Source organism: Vipera berus, assembly GCF_964194415.1.
Source record: "Vipera berus genome assembly, chromosome: W".
NCBI lineage: Eukaryota > Metazoa > Chordata > Lepidosauria > Squamata > Viperidae > Vipera > Vipera berus.
The window spans coordinates 66,643,087-66,666,035 of NC_138210.1; the positions used below are offsets into that span (position 1 = coordinate 66,643,087).

General features: G+C 42.1%; 1 protein-coding gene across 1 annotated transcript in view; it reads right to left on the bottom strand.

The window, feature by feature from the left end:
* Positions 1-1,053: 1,053 nt before the first annotated feature.
* Positions 1,054-22,949, bottom strand: part of LOC308676394 (vomeronasal type-2 receptor 26-like) — a gene marked incomplete at both ends in the record, with an annotated part of 131,859 nt that continues 109,963 nt past the window's right edge. The window contains one exon of the mRNA XM_081342206.1: positions 1,054-1,949. Within this exon, the coding sequence (XP_081198332.1) occupies positions 1,054-1,949 (896 nt within the window). The remainder of the gene's footprint in view (positions 1,950-22,949) is intronic.

Consider the following 22,949-nt stretch of genomic DNA (forward strand, 5'->3'; position numbering starts at 1 on the left):
ATGTAGCATTTTGGGGAAAAGATGCAGCCCAGTAATCCAGCTGCAGAAGCCAAAATAGAGAAGATCTCCACAACAACCACATATTTCCCCTTTGTACTCAAATAAGTGGGAACAAATGACACCCAAACACTGCAAAAGACTAACATGCTGTAGGTGATGAATTTGGCTTCATTGAAGCTGTTAGGTAAATTCCTACCTAAGAAGGCCACTGTGAAGCTGATAGCACTCAAGAACCCCAAAAAGCCAAGGACAGTATAAAACATTGTGGTTGAAGCTTCATTACATTCCAGGACAATTTCTTCAGCCATAGAATGCATGTCTGAATTTGGAAATGGGGGAGAAATTGCCAACCACACTACACAAATTGTGAACTGAGCAATGAAGACAGATAGGACAATTGTGCTGGCTATCCTTCTCCCCACCTATTTCCTCATTTTGGAACCTGGCTTGGTGGCCATGAAAGCAAGAACTACTATGGTTGTTTTACCCAAAATGCAAGAAACGGCTATAGAGAACATGATGCTGAAAGCAGTTTGCCTCATGAGACATTTCACTTGGCTAGGTTGCCCAATGAAGAGTAAAGTGCAAAGGAAGGAGAGCAGGAGAGCAATGAGAAGTGTGTAGCTGAGATTCTGGTTGTTGGCTTTGACAATAGGAGTGCCCTGGTGTAGTATGCAGATTCCTAGCACTATAGTTGCGATGACAGAAGAAGATTGCAATAATTACCAAAGAAGTACCCAAAGGCTCTCGGAAAGTCAAATAAGTTGTAGTTTTTTTGAAGGCAATTATCTTGACCCTTGTTTGGATATTGATCCTCCTGACATGGGAAACAATCATCTATGTCTGGAAGAAATCCCAATTAAAACTGTTTCACAGAACCACTTTTGTTTTAAAAAAACTTTAAAAGGTGTATTATCTGCCATGATGTCATAGACAGAGTGCAATATATATATATGCATCTCTATATATCTGATTATGCAAAAATGAAAAAAAGCCCTATTGGGCAAAAGTAACCAAGTGTTTCATTCAAAGGATCAGAAAAAAGTATCAGCTTCATTTCTTTATCAGTTGCTCCTTCTTATTCAAATCAGGCCTCAGAATAATGATATAACACTTGGGGGAAAAGATACAGCCCAGTAATCCAGCTGCTGAAGCCAAAATAGAGAAGATCTCTACAGCAACCACATATTTCCCCTTTGTACTCAAATATGTGGGAACAAATGACACCCAGACGCTACAAAAGACCAACATGCTGAAGGTGATAAATTTGGCTTCGTTGAAGCTATCAGGTAAATTCCTGGCTAGGAAGGCGACCGTGAAAGTGACAGCAGTCAACAGCCCCATAAAGCCCAGGACAGTATAAAACATTGTGGTTGAACCTTCATTACATTCCAGGACAATTTCTTCAGCTATGGAATGCATGTCTGAATCTGGAAATGGGGGAGAAACTCCCAGCCACAGTACACAAATGCTGAACTGAGCGATGAAAACAGAGAGGACAACAGTGTTGGCCATCCTTCTCCCCACCCATTTCCTCATTTTGGAGCCTGGCTTGGTGGCCATGAAAGCAAGAACTACTATGGTTGTTTTACCCAAAATACAAGAAAGGGCTACAGAGAAAGTGATGCCAAAAGCAGTCTGTCTCATGAGACATTTCACTTTATCAGGTTGCCCAATGAAGAGCAAAGTACAAAGGAAGGAAAGCAGAAGAGCAATGAGAAGTGTGTAGGTGAGGTTCCTGTTGTTGGCTTTGACAATGGGAGTGTCCTGGTGTTTTATGAAGATTCCTAGCACCACAGCTGAGATGATAGAAAAGGAGATTGCAATCATTACCAAAGAAATCCCCAAAGGCTCTTGGAAAGTCAAATAAGTTACAGTTTTTTGAAGGCAATTATCTTGACCCTTGTTTGGATATTGATCCTCTTGACATGGGAAACAATCATCTAAGTCTGGGGGAAGAAACAAAACTATTACACAAAACTACTTTACTTTTAATCATGAAGAATTAATAACATACACGATTTATTTAGATCCTATGACTTCACATTATTTTTTCTCAAAATGATTGACAATGAAATGCATTAAATATTGTTCAGTTTCAATATCCCTTAAGTTATACAACTACACCAAAATCTGTATGTGATACTTTTACTCTTCAGGTAGAATAGGAAGTAAAAAGGGTTGAAATAGTAGGAACAAATGCTGCATGGGTTGAATTTGATGGAACATTACCTTTCAGTCAAAAAGCATATACTAAAAAGCCTTCTGGATTGGTTAATAACAAGCATTGGTTATCTGCCAAAATGTTTATACTTCTACAAGCAATAAGGAGAATAATCCAAATCTGAAAAACCTATTGTCGAGGATGAAGGTAAAGATTTAAGGGTATAGGAATGCGAGTAAAGGTTTGTTCTCCAAGCATGTGGGATTGGTTTCCAACATTTCATTACCTGGCTAGATAATATCTTCAGTGGAGTTTAGGGAATGTCAGCTGAAGATGTTACTCCACTGAAGTTGTTCCTCGCGTGGTACACAAAATATTCAGAAACCAACCCACAGGCTTGGAGAACAAACTTTTACCCTTGTTCTACACCCTAGCTATAGATATTTACCACTATTGCAAATCTTAAGGAACATTATGCCTTTTAAATTAAACTGATGGATTATACCATTAAATATTTCCAAAAATTGCGTTTTTAAAAGGCAAATGAACTTTGTTTTTCCTTGAAGACATTTTATTTCTCATTCAGAAGCTTGTTCAATTCTGACTGAAGCCAGACCTACAGTCAGAGTTGAAGAAGCTTCTTGGATGAGAAGCAAAATGTTTTCATGGAAAAACAAAGAAAGTCCAGCTGCCATTTGAAAAATGCCCTTGGTACAAAAAGCACCTTTGGATGACTCAGAATCTGTATAAATATTAAATATCTCACTGAACTATAAACAACCAGTTCACATTTTTCATTGCTCATCTATAGACTCTATCAGATAGCTCAAAATTTTTCATTACCATAAAACTGATTAAAAATTTAAAACCATTTATATTTATTAAATCATTGATATATTTAGTAGATTCCTTTGCTTACCCATTTGGTCAGCTATCTTCCCTTCTGGACACTGCCTACAGTCATAGCAGCAGGATAATTTCCCTTCCACTTTGATCTTGCTGTAGCCAAAGGGACATTTCTCATTACAGATGGAAAGAGGCAATGTCTGTTCATAAATAAAATGAGATTGCTTTCATATGAAAAATTTATGTGTTGGGAGTGTCCATTTCATCAATTAATTATGCTGAAACTCTTCACAGACTTATCAATCCTTAGTGTCCCATTTCACCATTTTTTCTTGTTTTAAATTCATCAAAAGATTCTTTAATTCATTTCTTCCTCAATCCTCAGCATCTACAGTACTATGGAATAAGTGTGAATGTCAACTGCCAAAGTTAACCAGCGATCATGTTGAAGTTCACACTTCATAAACTTCCTGAGTTTGAGAAATACTGCTTAACTCTTCCTCCCCCTCCCCCACCTTTCTTCCATTGAATCATACAGAATTCTGAGAGACTTCCTGGAGAAGTTCTTGCAGTTTTCTTGAAAAGCTTTTGAGATGTGATTTACTGTGTCCTCATTTCTAGAGTGAGAATTTCTAGAGTTTTTTTACTTGAGGGAGGGAGGACTAGAAAATTATCTTCTCTTTAATAATTTATAAAGAATATGATCATTACCACACTCAACTGTTCCCACAAGATATTTATTAACTTAATGTAAAGCCTAATCCTAAACCTGTGAATTTACTAAACTGAACTGGGTGTGGTGTAATGTATAAATGAGGTTCCCTCTTAGAAATTAGAAGTCTCATCACAAAGCAGTGTTCTGTATCATACTGCATCCTTCTTTATTGGTGTATGTTATGATATAGATATATACAGTATATGTGTGTCTCTGTGTGTGTGTGTATGTGTGTTTGTGATTTTTATGCTCAGTATGCAATCACTTGGATTAACTAATCAGCTGGTTAGGCAAATAAATATTATCTCCAGCAGAAGACTTTGTTTTAACAAAGAGTTTCTGTTCCTCATTTCATCTCTTTCAGGGGACTTGACTAGATTGGAATAGAATAGAATAGAATAGAATAGAATAGAATAGAATAGAATAGAATAGAATAGAATAGAATAGAATAGAATAGAATAGAATAGAATAGAATAGAATAGAATAGAGCTGGAAAGGACCTTGGCGGTCTTCTAGTCCAGCCCTCTGTTCAAGCAAGAGGACCTATACCACCTCAGACAGGTGATTGTCCAGTCTCTTTTTAAAAAAATTCCAGCGATGGAGCACCCACAATTTCTGGGGTAACCTGTTCCACTGATTGATTGTCCTGATTGTTAGGAAGTTTCTCCTTAATACCAGGTTACTTCTCTATTTCGTCAGCTTCAAATCATTGTTTCTCATCCTTCCCTCTGGTGCTCTGGTGAACAAACTGACTCCCTCTTCTTTGTGGCAGCCCCACAAATATAAATTTAAATCCAATGATATGAAATTAAAAAAAAAAGCCTGGCTATGCCATTTTTAAAATATTTTTACTGTTTGGGAATAAATTGTTTCTTTCCATTAAGCTACACACTTTCCTAAGCTGTCATCATTCTACTTAAGTGAGTAAAGAAATACTAATTACTTGAAATGTCTTATTCCATTTTCCAGTATTTGATTCAGCAAGGGCTCAGAAGTAGAGTTATCACTTTACAAATCCATACAGTGGGAGACATTTTTTAAAAAATATTTTCGTTAGGGACCAAATATACAAGTAATCAACTGATATGTTTATTTTCAGGCTTCTCCAACAAAGGATGTTTTATACAATATATTCCATGTAAAAGTAATTCACTTAAGGATCTATTGTTTTTGATCTGTAGTATTCATATTATTTTATATCTTTACATTCTATTTTATCATATCCCAATTTATCATACTTTTTTATCTTAGCTTATCTCGTTTCCTTCCACTGAAATTAATTAATAAAGGTTACTACTACAATGACTATTTTGGGATAATTTTGGGCTGGACCCAAATAAATGTTAAATGTTGTAGGCATTTATTTACACTATAATAGTTTATGTTCATATCATTTACAAAAAATATTGAGGCTGCTAAATAAGTGTTGATGAGGTGGTAGTGTTTGTTAAATTATTTCTGTGAAAAATGAGATGCACCTGGTTAAATACAAGAGGCCAAACAGCATCCTTGGCAGAAATGGTGAGGAGCTTATCTGGGGGAGCCATGGGGTCGATCCTTCCGATTTGGGCCCTTAGAAAGGAGTTGTTTGGAAATGTGACCCAGTTGAAAATATCAAATCCAGTTTCTAATTCCCCATTGAGACCAAAATAAATCAGTTCTCCAGCACTGTTGTTAAAAGAAACTTGTTGCAAAAAATGGTGGAGCTGAATGAAAGATCAAAGAAATATAAACATTAACTGGTTTCCTTGAATTATATGTAGGAATCTCAGTTCCCTCCATATGGTTGATGGTCAATGGAATGCTATTTTTTCACCAATCTACACTGTTTATAATTGAAAAAGAAATGCTTTCTCTATCACATAGATTTTCCACTCTATTGAATATTTTCATCTCTAAATTTTTAATATAAAAATTCCAACACAACGCTGAAAAAGAAAGAAAAATGACACCATTAATTTGCTTTGATCAACCGAATATTTTATGGATTATGAATTAATTGGTAGAATAATATATATATATTACAATGGTAACCCCTGTGTTTATAACATATAATATTTGGCAAAGGTAAAAGTTTTTCATTTCTGTCTTCTTGCATATGACAATACCAATAACATTCAAAAGTATCTGTAAAGGAAAGAAGGATGGAGGGAGGTAGTTAAGAAGTATGAAAACCAACAAACAAATAAATAAATACTTTAATATTTAACTGCCAAAATAAAAGAAGAAAAAACATTGTTTTATATGATCTGAAGATTTTCCTGAATTTGCATCAGTTGACACTACCTTCCATGGTGATTGAAGGAAATACTTGTGCCTCCTCTTATCAATTTTTTGATCTGCTTTGAGATTTGAGGTAAGCAAGGCCCTCAGAGCATGTGCCACGGCATAGACTGCATTATAGATGCTGTAACTAAGTCCACCCATGGTGGTCTCAAAGACAGAATTAGGAAGATTCTCCAAATTCTCTTCTCCAGTACAGATCCTTTCAGCATTCCCTTCACTTACATCGCTGGAGAATGAGCATTCAAATGCATCTTTCCAGAAATCCCTAATAAAGCCATCTTCTTTCTCAAAGTTTGGGTTTCGCTTCTTCATAAATTGTTGGAATACAGTCAACTCCTTTGAGTGAAGTGCAAAGTCAATTGCACCATGGAGAAAATTAATAGGCAAATGTCTTTGTATCGCAATAGAGGTGAATTCCATCTGAGCTGTCATGATCCAAATTTTGGCTTTTCTCTCCTTTGGAATATCATCAGAATCTAAAACAGAGAGCATCATTCCCAAAGCCACTATGCTTGCAATTTCACCATTAAAGATCACTGCAATGACTGTACTCCACATAATCACTTTATATATTTTATCTGTCTTATCCATCATTTCAGCAGCTTCACTACCATACATCATTTGGGGTAGACATTCTATAAAGTCAAAGCATATTCCTCTCTCTGAAAACATGGAAAGACTATTTTGAACAAATCTCTCCCTGTCTTCCTCATACAGAGAAATCAATCCAACCCAGGTCCATTCAAAATGCAATAGTAAGTGTAGTATTCCTTTAAGCTGGTGAATTTCATCAGGGAACATCCACTTGACAAAAATACCTGCTTGGTCATTATTCATCAAAGGAGCTGATCCATACGTAATCTAATTGAGGAAACATGGGAGAACAGAGGAAAAAAGGAAGAAAACTTTTTTAAAAATAAAGGAAGAATTATTTTCTTTTCTTTTTTTACTTAATACAATTCTTGGGTTTGAGTGGGATACTGAAAGAGGCTTTGTAAAAAATACAGTTAGGGTTAAGGACATCTATAAGTTTAATACTGTTCATGAAGCAAAAAGGGGACTATCCTTTGGTGATATTCTTGTCATTATATGACAAATATTTGTTGCCTCTGGAATCTTTCTCACAAGAGTTATCATGTGGGCCCAACATCTGAAAATCATAACTAGGTCATGGACTTTTCCTCTTGCTCCATCTTTTTTCTCACCTGAGGAAATTTGTAATTGCATAAAGTGGTTGCCATGTTGACGCAGGTCTTAGTACGGGGTCCTCCAATGATGGCTACCGTGTTGGTCTGGTCATTACATTTGTAGTTGGGGATAAAATTATCTTTTGTAGATAAAAATTCCATTGCTAAATGATAAGTTGTATATTCCTCAAGATAATTGGTAGCAATGTGGAAACCGAGGCTAATATTGGGTAAAATTCCAAAATGTTCATTGATCTCCTTTACAGCAAATGCCAGAGCCAAAGTATGTTGATAATTATGAGTGAGGAACCTTCAGTGAGAGTTACAAACAACATCAAATATTTCTGCTTCATATTCAGACAGTTGATATTTTTAATGTTCTAGATCTAGTGCTTATTGTTTATTCTGGATGTTTGGAGCCTTGTCCTTAATGAACAATAGCACTAGATTGTCAAATTCATAGTAAGCTATTTCTTCCAGGATCACTTTAGATATTACAGTAACTAAAAACTGGGGTTTTTAGTGTACAGGGTGAATTTAATGCTTTTTAACTGGTTTTAACTTTTGTATGTTTTGATTTTTAATTCCCTGTAAACCGCCCTGAGTCCTCAGGGAAAGGGCGGTATACAAATGCAACTAAATAAATAAACATTTAATTTCAGTTCTATCTGTATTTTGTCTATAATATTCTAAGATTGAGAAGAAAGTTCCATTTTAAAAGGTTGAAAAAAAAATCTCAAATGCACTTGTGGATTTCCGGCTTCATTACTGAGTAAGATGAAACAGGGAAAAAAAAATCAGGATTAACCTGAGGGGATCTACAACCTCTACATTTTTACTTTCAGTGGAGGACTTTGGTGAAGGAAGGAAGTTTCCTGAAGAAAAAGTAATTCATATAATTTATGAGTCAAATCGATTTGTCTCAATTTGAACTTCTGTGTTAAGACAGGAGGTATTTCTGTGAGTTTTGTAATTAAAAATGGCTATATATGGACATTGGATTACTGATTAACTAGCAACTGATATGGTTCAGCAGAAAAAATATTGCAAGTGGTAACACAGGAAAGAGAAGTAGGAGTAGCAGCAGAAGGAGATACTTACAGATACTGATCAAGTACTTTATGAGAGGGAAGTCTTTGAAATGTGATTTCATTGGAAAGAAAGAAGATCTGATAAATAATTGCAGCAATGATTAAGTCTCCAGGCTGATAATACTTGTGAGCAATTGGAAGCGGACTGCTGAGTTTGCAGTTGGAACCAAGAGAAATTAATATTATGTTAGGGGGAAAAAATAAAATCAGAGTTCTGTATATAAACAACTCACTATAATATATGGCCATAGTAGATATCAAACAGTAGCTCCTATTTTATTATTCAAATGAGGAGTTGGGGTGGCCACCCCTTAATGTTACCTTAAGTTTAGACCATGAACATTATCTGAAATTAAGCCAAGAAAATATCAGTTCAAACACAAATCCTTCTTTTTCTCCTTACATGCAGTTCTGTATTTCTGAGCAGACGTTAAGACAATGCAATGTCTAATTCTTGGCCCCTAGTTTTGTCAGTGTGCTGGAATGCCCTTGTGACATGGAGAAGAAGGGACAATTCTATACTTAATTAGAAATGAATACTATTACTTGCAATGTAATATCAGAGAGAAACCTGTTTATTATGTCTCAGTAGACACTACTGCACTGTTATGAACTTTTGGAACTAAGATATTATGTAGAATTTGGGAGAGTGAAAAGTCATATGTACAGAAGAAGGAAAAACATACAATTAGAGAAAAGAATAATGTACATAATGTACTCCAAAGCACCTGAAAGCAGGACAAGAAGCAATGGATGGAAACTAGTCATGTTTTTTCAGTGTGCTGGAATGCCCTTGTGACATGGAGAAGAAGGGACAATTCTATACTTAATTAGAAATGAATACTATTACTTGCAATGTAATATCAGAGAGAAACATGTTTATTATGTCTCAGTAGACACTACTGCACTGTTATGAACTTTTGGAACTAAGATATTATGTAGAATTTGGGAGAGTGAAAAGTCATATGTACAGAAGAAGGAAAAACATACAATTAGAGAAAAGAATAATGTACATAATGTACTCCAAAGCACCTGAAAGCAGGACAAGAAGCAATGGATGGAAACTAATCAAGGAGAGAAGCAACCTAGAACTAAGGCGAAACTTCCTGACAGTTAGAACAATTAACCAGTGGAACAACCTGCCTCTAGAAGTGGTAAATGCTCCAACACTGGAAGTTTTTAAGAAGAGACTGGAGACCATTTGCCTGAAATGGTATAGGGTTTCCTGCCTGAGCAGGGGGTTGGACTAGATGACCTCCAAGGTCCCTTCCAACGTAATTATTATTGTTATTGTTATTTATTGAGCTCATTTTGCTTACCCTTTGCTTAATATAAGATATATCATGATAATATTACCAATATTTGATCTGTCATGATACTTTTTTTTACCCATTACTTGCCCCATCTTCTCCCCATATAGCATGTTCCAAATTATGCAAATGTGAGCAGTTTAATAGGTATCTTTTTGGTGGAAGGTAACAGTGTTCCCTGTGCAACAACATACTTTATCTCAAACATTGATATATCGGGGAGTGGATATTCATGTGCATTTTCCTCTATATGTTGAAAAAAAAGTGGTTGTGAAGAATATTTGAAGGGTTGGTTGTTTTTGTTTTTTGGCAAGAGTCTAGTGAAGCTTATGGGCTACAGCACACAAAGTCAAAGATTTTGAGAAGAGTGCACCTTATAATATTAAAAATCCATTTTCAGTCAGAATTCTATCCTGGATTAGCTTTTTTCATTTAATCACAAAATTTTGAATTTACATTGTTCACAGTAGTGGCGTCTGCCTGCAAAAGATGCTCCCAGACTGGAGTGAAACGCAGAACAGACTGCTTTATATTTGGTAGACCAGGTGCTCCTCCCAACACATATATGTCATCGTAGACCAGGTGCTCCTCCCAACACATATATGTCATCGCTGTCCTCTACTGACTGGAGTGAGGGGGAGCCTGTGGCCAAAAGGTTAATACAGCTGCCTAACTGGCAAGCTGCCCAGGTTCGAATCCCAGAGGGGTAAGACTAGCTGATGAGAGCTAAAGAGCTTGAAATAGCTATACTAGTCTCACTTTAACTCTTTGTTAGTCACAAAATTTTGAATATATTTATTTTATTTTATTTTATTTATTTATTTAATTGAATTTCTATACCGCCCTTCTCCCGAAGAACTCAGGGCGGTGAACAGGGCATATAAATAGAAGTACAAAAGTTAAAAAGGATTAAATTATTGCCCAAATTAAAACAATCAAAATATACAAAAAAACATTAAAACCCTAACATTCCCCCATCAGGCCAGGCCAGCTTGTTCGAATAAATGGGTCTTTAACCCGCGCCGGAAGGAGCGAAGATCCGGTGCCATCCGGAGCTCAACCGGCAGTTGATTCCATAAGGCCGGGGCGCCCACAGAGAAGGCCCTCCCCCTGGGGGCCACCAGCCGGCATTCTCTGACCGGAGGCACCCTGAGGAGGCCCTCTCTGTGGGAACGCACAGGGCGGAGGGGAGTCAACGCCGGCAGCAGGTGGTCCCCGAGGTATTCTGGACCCATGCCATGTAAGGACTTAAAAACCATCACCAAGACCTTGAACCTCACCCGGAAGACAACTGGTAACCAATGCAGCTCGCGGAGGAAAGGTGTAACATGGGAGTACCGGGAAACTCCCAAGACAACTCTCGCGGCCACATTCTGTACCAGTTGGAGCCTCCAAGTGGTCTTCAAGGGAAGCCCCATGTAAAGAGCATTGCAATAGTCAAGACGAGAGGTCACGAGCGCATGAGTGACCGTACACAAGGCATCCCGGTCCAGATAGGGCTGCAACTGACGCACCAGGCGAACCTGAGCGAAAGCCCCCCTAGTCACGGCTACTATGTGGTCTTCTAGGGTAAGCCGTGAATCTAGGAGGACTCCCAAGTTGCGAGCCCTATCCAGGATGCAGAATAGATTGACAGCTGCAATCTGGAAGGATGATACCATACATCAATGGGGTATCGGAGGCGACGGGATGAATATTGGCACCACACCAAGGAGCCACTACCTGAAGAAGAAAAGTCATTGGTGGTTTACAGAGTAAGATGCAAGGACTGCCAGTGTAATTATATTGGAGAGATGGCCAAATGGCTCAAGACTAGAGTCCATGAGCATAAGTTGGCTGTCAAAAGGCATGAGCAATGCTCACAGATATTTTATTTTATTTTATTTTAATTTTAATTCCATTTATATCCCGCCCTTCTCCGAAGACTCAGGGTGGCTTACAAGCTTAGCAGTAGCCTTCATTCTATGTATATGCCTGCTTATTAGGGCTTTCACACACATCCCAAGCGGCATTATTACAAAGTCAGCTTAATTGCCCCCAACAATTTGGGTCCTCATTTTACCTACCTCGGAAGGATAGAAGGCTGAGTCAACCTTGAGCCTGGTGGGATGTGAACCTGCACTAATTGCAGGCAGCTGGTGTTACTTAAGGAGGCATTAGCCCACTGCTCCACCACGGCTCTTGGCAACACATAGTCAACAATAACCACTCTTTTGACTTTATGAGGGCGGAGGCCATCCCCTAGCACATGTCTAAAGGAGGCTGCTTGCTTAAGGAAGCCTGGTGGTCAGATACACATTCAATTAATTGCCATATAGAGGTGCTACCAGCTTATCAAGCATTAAGAGTGCATGAACAACAACAAAAAAATACTGCCCACACTCAGAAAGAAAGGAGTCGAAAAAGATAAAAGCCGTATGACTCATGCGATGGAGAAAAATGTCGTACACAGTGTTCTACCAAGGTTGGAGGATGGGAGCAAGTGAGGAGCGATCCAGTGGCAACTCCCGATGATCGTATGTGGACGGGACAAGAAGATAGAGGGTGGCATCCCAGGCACACAGAAATGGACGGAGGACGTCTGGCAAGGATGAGATTGACTGGGATGGTTGGTGAGGAGCAGGAGGAGCATTTGGCTGCAACAAATGCACCGAGGCACCCAACCTGAAGACCAGAGGAGAACCGGGAGACCTAGAAGGGTAGAACAATGTGTACACCACCAGGGGAAGGGCGATGGATGGATGAGGGCAGCACGACTCATGAGATAGAGAAGAGGTCAGACACACAGCAGCCAACCGAGGTCGGGAGATGGGAAAAATTGGAGAGTGATCCAACAGCAACTCCAGACGATCGGATGCAGACAAGGTGAAGACAGAGAGTGCTGTGTCTCGCATGCACAGTAATGCATGGATAATGGCCAGTGAAGATGGGATTGACTGGGATAGGCAGTGGTGGGCAGGAGTGGCATGCAGATGCAGTGAATGCACTGAAGTGGCCAGTCCATGGATCAGAGGAAGATCAGCAGATTTGCAATGGTGGAATAGCATGCATATTATTAGACCAGGGCACATGGCTATTTGCAAGAGCTATGGGGGGGATCAGAGGAAAGTCCAACAATAGCCTCAAATAGCCAAGTGCAAGCAAGGCAGGTGGAGAAGATAGAGAAGGGAGAAGGAGCCCCAGATCAGCATGTATAGCAGCGGATGGAGCACAGGAAAAGAAAAGAAGATTGACTGAGATGGGCAAAATAAAAGAGGCAGGAAAGGGAGCAATGAGATGGGAAAGGATGGTAAGACCACAGTGTGAACAAGGGGTGTGAGCAGTCAGAGCAGTTATGGTTCACTAGAGCAGTCAATAGATAGTTGCTTTTATCAATGGTTGTTTTTATTGTTTTATTGTTTGGTTTCTAGGCATTCTGCCAATTTCTGAGTCCTTATTGGCCGGGAAAGGCCAGGGGCTCTCGATATAAACCTAATAAGAGGCCCCTGGTTAATTTTTTAGCTAAATTTTTTAGGGGGTTGGGGAGGGGGGTGGGGGGTAGTGGTTGTCTGGCGGTGGGGGGTAGCCAAACAACTTTGTTGCAGGCCAGGCCTGGGTCTGACGGCGTTCGGGGGGAGCGGGTTGTGGTTACATCTGGGGCTCTTGAGCGGGTCGTGGGACTACCAATTCCCACGACGGGGAAAGGCAGCAGGCGGATAGACAGGGGGCCATATCGTTACCGGGAGGGCCGTCTCCGCTGTCTTCAAGCGGTGAGGCGCTCCGACCCTCTGGTTCTTCCCCGAGGTCCCGGGAGCGGGGATGTGCAGCCTCCTGAGCTCCGGCTGGTGTACCTGAATGCCAGGTCCGTGGTTAATAAAGCTCCCCTCGTTAGGGATTTAGTTGAGGGTGAGCATGCGGACCTGGCTTGCATCACGGAGACTTGGTTGGGCCCAGAGGGTGGGGTCCCTTTGGTTGACCTCTGCCCACCAGGTTTCCGGGTGCTACACCGGCCACGAGCTCAAGGTAGGGGTGGGGAGTGGCGGTTACCATTAGGGAGACCTTATGTCCGCGGGAGGCCACCGTTTCTCAGATAGTCGGGTGTGAGTCTCTCTTCATGAGATTTGGTCCTGGGGCGCAGTTGGGCTTGCTGCTGGTGTACATTTCGCCTAGTTTCACAGCGGCAGCCCTGCCCGAGCTGCTCGATATCCTCTCGGGTTTGGTGGTTGAGTTTCCCAAACTTATAGTTTTGGGAGACTTCAATCTACCATCCCTGGGAGGTTCATCTGAGCTAGCTCGGGAGTTCATGGCTTCCATGGCGGCCATGGACCTGACGCAAGTAATTTCAGAGCCAACTCATGAGGGAGGCCACACCCTTGACCTGATTTTTTTATCTAGACGGTGGTTGGATGATCTAGGTGGGGGCTCTCCATTTATTATGCCCCTGTCATGGACCGATCATCATCTCCTGCGGCTGGTCTTCCGCTTTGCCACCCCCCGCCGTGGGGGTACGGAGCCAATTAGATGGTACCGCCCCAGACGCTTAATGGATCCTGATAGATTCCAAGCGGCGCTGGGGTCCCCACCTGCCTCCACTGCTCACAGCTCGGCTGATGCCTTAGTGGAAGCCTGGGGAAGGGCAGCCACTGAGGCACTTGACCGGGTTGTACCCTTGCGGCCCCTGACCCGGCGCAGATCCCAGCGAGCTCCATGGTTTTCCGCGGAGCTCCGGGAGATGAAGCGCCGGAAACGGGGCCTAGAGAGCTGCTGGAGGTCTAGCCGATCCGAACCCGACCGGTTGCGGTTAAGAACCTATATTAGGTCTTATCTCGCAGCGATGAGGGTGGCGAGGTGTAATTACTTCTCCACCCTCATCGCGTCCGCAGATAATCGCCCGGCCGCCTTGTTTAGGGTGACTCGCTCACTTCTCAATCAGGAGGTGAGGGAGGATCCCTTGCAAGGTCGTGCCGAGGAATTTAGTCATCATCTGTCGGATGAAATCGCTCGGATTCGGACCGGTTTGGACTCCAGCTGGGCAGAGTCAGGCGATCAGGACACGGGCGGTCTTGTCAATGTTATCTGGGAAGAGTTTGATTCTGTGACCCCTGATGAAGTGGACAGGATTATGGGGAGGCTGAGCTCCTCCACATGTTTGTTGGACCCGTGCCCTTCCTGGCTGGTTTATGCAGCTAGGGAGAGGACACGAGGCTGGCTCCAGGCGGTTATATCTGCTTCTTTGAGTGAGGGTTATTTCCCCACCGTCTTGAAGGAGGCGGTGGTGAGACCTCTCCTCAAGAAGCCTGCCCTGGACCCAGCCGTTTTGAACAACTTTCGTCCAGTCTCCAACCTTCGCTTTCTTGCGAAGGTTGTTGAGAGTGTGGTGGCGCATCAGCTCCCTCTGGTCCTGGATGAAGCGGATTATCTGGACCCCTACCAATCGGGTTTCAGGCCCGGGTACAGCACGGAGACGGCATTGGTCGCTCTGGTGAATGATCTCTGGAGGGCGCGGGATAGGGGACATTCCTCTGTCCTAGTCCTATTAGACCTCTCAGCGGCTTTCGATACCATCGACCATGGTATCTTGCTGCGGCGTCTCAGGGGATTGGGAGTGGGAGGCACAGTTCTTCAGTGGTTCTCCTCCTATCTCCTGGGACGCTCGGAGTCGGTGTTGGCAGGGGGGCAGAGATCGGCCCCTAGGTCTCTCGTTTGTGGAGTTCCTCAGGGGTCGGTTCTCTCGCCTCTCCTGTTCAACATCTATATGAAACCGCTGGGTGAGATCATTCGTGGTTTTGGAGTTGGGTATCATCAGTATGCCGATGATACCCAACTTTTCTTTTCGACCCCAAACCACCCCAGTGATGCCCTCGCCGTGATGTCCCGTTGCCTGGAGGCGGTTCGGGTCTGGATGGGGAGGAACAGACTTCAGCTCAACCCTGACAAGACTGAGTGGCTGTGCATTCCGGCATCCCGGGACATTCCAAATGTTCCATCTCTTTCTATGGGGGGTGAGCTCTTACCCCCCGTGGATAGGGCTCGCAACTTGGGAGTCCTTCTAGATTCACGGCTTACTTTGGAAGAGCATATAGTGGCCGTGACTAGGGGGGCTTTCGCCCAGGTTCGCCTGGTGCGCCAGTTGCGGCCCTATCTGAACCGGGATGCCCTGTGTACAGTCACTCATGCGCTCGTGACCTCTCGCCTTGACTACTGTAATGCTCTCTACATGGGGCTTCCCTTGAAGACCACTCGGAGGCTCCAACTGGTACAGAATGCGGCCGCGAGAGTTGTCTTGGGAGTTTCCCGGTACTCCCATGTTACACCTTTGCTCCGCGAGCTGCATTGGTTACCAGTTGTCTTTCGGGTGAGGTTCAAGGTGTTGGTCACGATCTTTAAGGCCCTACATGGCATGGGTCCGGGTTACCTCAGGGACCACCTGCTGCCGGCATCGACTCCCCTCCGCCCTGTGCGTTCCCACAGAGAGGGCCTCCTCAGGGTGCCGCCAGTCAGGGAATGTCGACTGGTGGCCCCCAGGGGGAGGGCCTTCTCTGTGGGGGCTCCGGCTTTATGGAATCAATTGCCGGTGGAGCTCCGGATGGCACCAGACCTTCGAACTTTCCGTCGGGGCCTGAAGACCCATCTGTTCGAATTAGCTGGTCTGGCCTGATGGGGGATTATGGGCTTTTAATTGTTTTTAATCTGTACTTCTGTTTTAATTGGGCATGGATTTAATTCTTTTTAATTTTTGTATAGTGTTTCTTATGTATGCCCTGTGAACCGCCCTGAGTCCCACCAAGGAGAAGGGCGGTATATAAATCAAATAAACTATAACTATAACTATAACTATTGTTAGTGTTCTAGTCTCTGATTCTCCACTAGATGTCAGCAGTTATTTCTGTTTTCAAAGGGTTTTTTTTCCAATCAAAAAGTTATTTTTGTTATATATATTTTTTATAATTCCATCAAAAATTCTTTAGGATATAATCTTGACAGTTTTTTAGTTCCTAGATTGGACCAGACTGTAGTATTTTAAATGAAATTTTAGTATATCTCTTTCCTCCTTCAATATTAATTCACCACTTCCATCTGTAAGGGAATGGGGATATAGTCCCCTCCTTCACTTTTGGAGGTTTTATTGCTTTGGGGATCTTTTCAAGGATTAAATTAGTAAATAGAAGAAAGAAGATCAGTATTCTCCCCAATTCCAAGAACGCTGTTCACTGATGTTCAGGTTCTTGCTCTGGGACTTTGGTTGCAAGTAGCTTGGGATAGACACTTTTTTATTATCCTTGATTTCTGTTGCAAGTTTTCATTTATTCTGAGCCTTTGTTTTCCTGCCTTAATTTTTGCATGTTCTGGCTGTCTATTGGTAATCAGCCTTAGTTATATGTCCCTTTTTTCCATTTTTTGCACTTGTCCTTTTTGTCTTTCAGTTTCACAGAGAGAGCTTTGTGAAGCCATGCTGGTTTGTTCTTGAATTTCTTGTCTTTCTTTTTCAGTGATATTAAAAGGTAAAGGTTCCCCTGCACACGCGTGCTAGTCATGTCCGACTCTAGGGGCCGGTGCTCATCTCCGTTTCAAAGCCGAAGAGCCAGCGCTTGTCCGAGGACATCTCAGTGATATTGGATTGTGCTTTTTTGAACATATTTTACAGTTTTCCATGCTTCTTGCATTGTTTTCCTTTTTAGGATTTTCATCCATGGAATCTTGCCAAGATTCTCTCTGTGTTTATTAAAATCAGCTCTCTTGAAGTTTAAGACATTTGTTGTATAATTTTCTATTGTGTTAGCATTATATTGAATTCCGTTATGATATAATCACTTTCCCCCAAGATTCTGGCAACTTCAATTCCCTCTATCATTTGGTGTTGTTTCTTTGCTAGATCTCTGCTTGTTTTCTTTGAGGGGAGGTTGTGGGTCTGTCAATTTCTAGGGGGACAAATCAGTTGCTCAGTTTTAATGTGGCTGCTTCTGGTTGGGTTAGATTGGGCAGTAGGGGTTTGTTAGATGTATGCTGCTGCTTCCTTTGTTGTGTTTCCTTCTATGTGTGACATACCTCCATTTGTCTTCCTCCAAGATTTATCAATAGAGTCAAATCGTCTGGGAGCTATTTGTCCATTGTTTGGTTCTGTTTGGTTGTAGCTTTCTTGTGTAGGTTGCAGTTTGGTGAGAGTTGCTTCTAGATCCCTTACTTATTCCACTAGTAGTTCACATAGTTTACATTTAATACATGTATAATTTGGGTGTTCTTTGGGCATAAGCACATACATGGAACATGTATTGCATACCACAATAGTGTCCATCGCCTGTTCCATTAATGTGTTGTTTGAAAATCCCTCTTTTATGGTTTCTGGATGTGCTTTGCTGTTAGCCCTGGTTCTACTTTCTCTGTTCTAGATAATTATGCCTATTTTTTTCTATGTTATGTACTGGAAATCAAAATAGCACTGGTTTCTTTTTCTAAAAGTCTGCTGTGTGGTTGCCATTCACAGTCCCCAGCCTACTGGTCTGCTGCATTTCACAGTCCCTGGTCTAGCGGTCTGCTGCCATTCGCAGTCCCCAATCTGCTGGTCTACTGCTCTCCTCAGGCCCTGGTCTACTGCCATCTGAAGCACCTGGTCTACTGCTTTCCACAGGCCTTGGTCTACTGTCATCTGCAGCATCCAGTCTACTGCCGTCCGCAGGCCCTGGTTTGTTGCCATCTGCAGTCCCCATATCTGAAGGCCCTCGTCTGTTGTCGTTCACAACACCTGGTCTTCTGTGCTGCAGTGTTCCACTACCACACCAATAGCTCCACAGTCACACGACTCCTGTTTAGTGATCCATCGTGCTGGTGTTCTGCTTCCTTCAGCAAACAGGGCTGCCTGGATGGTTCACAGGAAGGTCTCCTCTTCTCTCCCTGGCTGGCTCTCCTTCCTGCTCCACTGATGTTTCAAAGAAAAGATGCAGAAAAACTCTCTAGATTCTGAAATAACCTTGGAAAAGATTGTCACAGCTGCTGCTTAGTAGACCTATCTGCAGTCTCCGGGCCTGTTGTGAACTTGGCTGTGCAAGTAGCAGAAATGAGAGTTTCATCTGCATATGTGTGGAATGCAAGTCATGAAAACAAAACCAGACTCTGGTCAATGGAACATATTTTCCCCCAAAAATCAGCCTGTAGATCCAGAATGTTGGGACTGCTATTTTAGATGCAACTATCTATGTCCTGCTAATTATAAATGAATGCTTATGGATGAAAGAAAAACATCCTGTATTTTCTCTTTTGGTTTTTATGATGCAGCATACGGGGGCAGGAAGATTGGGCTCCATCTTTTGTATTTTGATTTCACCCTGCTGGGGATCCTGGACAGGGTCGAAAGTCGCCCCATAGAGGCGACAAGCAAGAAGGGGACCCTCATTGATTGCAGGAGGGTGATGGCCATTCTGTTTCATCTGAGGAAGTCCTCCAAACCATCAGGGGAAAGACTGGCTACATTTGTAATTAATTAATTTAAATAATTAAAAAAAATACTAGAACGCACAGAGATGGATAGAGTGACTATGAGACTGAAAGAAAAAGAAGAAACAGATTATTGGACCCTGGAGGCACCCAACCCAGGCGCCATCCCACCACGGTCTGACCCAAGCCTGGACTGAACAGCGGTTGGTGGACACCCCCCAAAATCCGACCAAAACTGCAATCCCTCCCCCGTCCCTAACCTTTTAAAATGTTAAGATAAAAAACAAACCAGGAGCCTCTTATTAGATTTATACCAGAGGCTCCTATCCCTGCCCAACCAATACACAATACACAATAACAGAGGGTCGAACTCTTCCCAGATAACATCACCAAGACAGCTCATGCCATCTCCATCAGACTCTGCCCAGTCGGAGTCCAGACCGGCCCGAATCTGAGTGATTTTGTCCGACAGATGTTGACTAAACTCCTCAGCACGACCCTGCAAGGGCTCCTCCCTCACCTCCTGATTAAGGAGGGAGCAGGTCACCCTAAACAGGGTGGCCGGGCGATTATCTGCAGACGCGATGAGGGCAGCAAAGTAATTAGACTTTGCCGCCCTCATCGCAGCGAGATAAGACCTTGTAGAGGACCTTAGTCACAATCGGTCGGATTCAGACCGGCTGGATCTCCAACAGCTCTCTAGGCTCCGTCTCCAACGCTTCATCTCCCGGAGCTCAATGGAAAACCATGGAGCCCACTGGGATCTGTGGCGGGTCAGGGACCGCATGGGTATAACGTGGTCAAGTGCCTCCATGGCTGCCCTTTCCCAGGCTTCCACCAAGGCATCGGCCGGGCTGTGAGCGAAGGCGGCAGGCGGGGACCCAAGCGCCACCTGAAACCGCTCAGGGTCCATTAGGCGCCTGGGGCAGAACCATCTTGTCGGTTCTGTGGCCCAGTGACGGGGGGTGGCGAAACGGAAGGCCAGCCACAGGAGATGATGATCGGTCCATGACAGGGGCATAATAATTGGAGAACCCCCACCCAGATCATCTAACCACTGTCCAAATATAAAAACAAAATTGAGCGTGTGACCCCCCATGAGTCAGGCCCTGAATTACTTGCATCAGGTCTATGGCCGTCATCGAAGCCATGAACTCCCGAGCCAACTCTGATGATCCCCCCAGGGATGGTAGATTAAAGTTCCCCAAAATCTTAAGTTTGGGGAACTCAATCACCAAACCCGAGAGGATATCAAGAAGTTCAGGCAGGGCTGCTGCTACGCGACTAGGTGAAAGGTACACCAGCAGCAAGCCCAACTGAGCCCTAGGGCCACATCTCAGGAGGAGTGACTCACACCTGGATATCTGGACAAAGGTGGCCTTCTGTGGACATAAGGTCTCCCTCACAAACACCGCCACACCCCCGCCCCTACCCTGAGCCCGAGGCCGGTGGAGCACCTGGAAAACTGGAGGGCAAAGTTCAGTCAGAGGGACACCACCCTCTGGGCCCAACCAGGTCTCCGTAATGCAAGCCAGGTCTGCATGCTCCTCCTCAACCAAGTCTCAGATGAGAGGAGCCTTATTAACTACGGACCTGGCATTGAAATACACAAGCCTAAGCTCAGGTGGCTGCTCACCCTCGTTCCCGGAACCACGGGTCAAAACCAAAGAGTCGGAGCACATCACAGCTTGGAGACAGCAGGGACGCACTCCCAGATGTCAATACAGCCCTCTGTACAATCGCCTGCTGCCATTCCCAAACGTCGTGGGGATAGAAAATCCCACACCCCACTCCGGGACCCCGGAGGCGCCCAACCCAGACCCCATCCCACTGCGGTCTGACCCGAGCCTGGACTGAACAGCGGTTGGTGGACACCCCCCAAAATCCGACCAAAACTGCAATCCCTCCCCCCTCCCTAACCTTTTAAAATGTTTAGATAAAAAACAAACCAGGAGCCTCTTATTAGATTTATACCGGAGGCTCCTATCTCTGCCCAACCAATACACAATACACAATAACAGAGGAAAAAATACTTGATGATTCAAATGCATTGACTTAGAAAGTTGTTGGCATAGGAAGAAAGCTAGAATAAGACTGAAGAAAATAGAGGTTTTGATCCATTGGATGGGATATTACATTATGAACTAGATGTTTGAATATGGTGGAGAATAGATAATTGCTAGAAATAGAAGTTCTATCATAACTAGAAAGATAAGATTTGTAATTAGAATATTAGATTTTGATTTGAGAAGGGAAACAGGAAAATGCTAAGAAGTTTGAATAAGGAAAGCTTTTGGTTAACCAGATATAATTTTCATTGAAACTATAAACAATAGAGACATTTTGAACACTGATGGGAAATTGTTATTTTTTAAAAAAGGAAGCGAAAACAGGATACTAATTGAACATGGATATTAAGTGCAAAAGCAATTAAGATATGATTTGGTTATAAATTTATATAAAACTGACATTGATATTATGGGAAACATATAACAAAGATGTTGATATTTAATTGTATATTTATTATAATAATTGTATTTGCCTAGTGTGGGAAAACAGGTACTATCAGAAGAAGAGAGGAAATATTTGATGGTGTAATATTGGATCTAGATTGAAAAAAGTTAATATATGCCACTGAATTACTAATGGACGCAGATAACATGCTGTCTGTTAAGTATCTGATTGTAAAATGAGAAAATTAATAAAATATTTATATGAAAAACAACACTTCCTGTATTTTGAACAAGAGATTATAATCCTGTGGATTCTCTTTGTATTTAATTTCCAGGTACTCTCTAACTTCCTAGGCTCTCCTCCTTTCATATCAGCTTCATGCAGAGCAAGACAAATATTTATTTCTTAATTTTCATATTTCTTAACTATTCATCTCCTTCAGAGAGTAACTCATAGTGGTTTACAATATAATCAATAAACTAAAATTAAAATCTGAATAATTTAAGATGAAAATTTTAAAAAATGCTTCATTGTCTGTCATGGTGTCATAGGCTGAGTGCAATATATATCTGCATCTCTATATATCAGGTTACTGCTCCAAACTGCAAAAATAACTTTAAAAAAAAGCCCTATTGGGTGAAAGTAACCAAGTTGCTTCATTGAAGAGATCTGGTATAATTATCAGCTTCATTTCTTTATTAGTTGCTCCTTCTTATTCCAGTCAAGTCTCAGAATAATAAGAGTTGTCGTGAGGGCCCAACAACTGAAAATAATAACTAGCTCATTGACTTTCCCTCTGGCTCCATACTGTATTTCTTCTCACCTGGGGAAATTTGAAGTTGCACAAAGTAGTTCCCATGTTGACACAGGTCTTAGTACGGGTCCTCCCATGACGTCTATTGTGTTGGTCTGGTCATTACATTTGTAGCTGGGGATATATCAGCTCCAACACAAATCCTTCTTTTTCTCCCTACCTGCAATTCTGTATTTCTGAGCAGAGGTTAATATAATGCAATGACTTAATCCAAGGTCCTAGTTTTGTCAGTGTCTGCTGAAATGCCCTTGGGACATGGAGACGAAGGGACAATGTCTATACATTAAGTAATGAGTTACTTGCAAGGGAACTTTGAAAAATATCAGAGTGAAACATGTGGATTATTTCTCACTAGACACAAATGCTGTGTTATGAACCTTTGGAACTAAGATATTAAGTAAAAAATGGTAGAATGAAAGCTCATATGTACAGAAGAAGAAAAAACATACAATTAGAGAAAAAGAATAATGGATATACATTTATTGAACTCATTTTGCTTACCTTTTGCTTAATCTAAGATCTATCATGAATAATTTAAGACTAAAAACTTTAAAAGGTGTATTATCTGCCATGATGTCATAGACAGAGTGCAATATATATATATGCATCTCTATATATCTGATTATGCAAAAATGAAAAAAGCCCTATTGGGCAAAAGTAACCAAGTGTTTCAT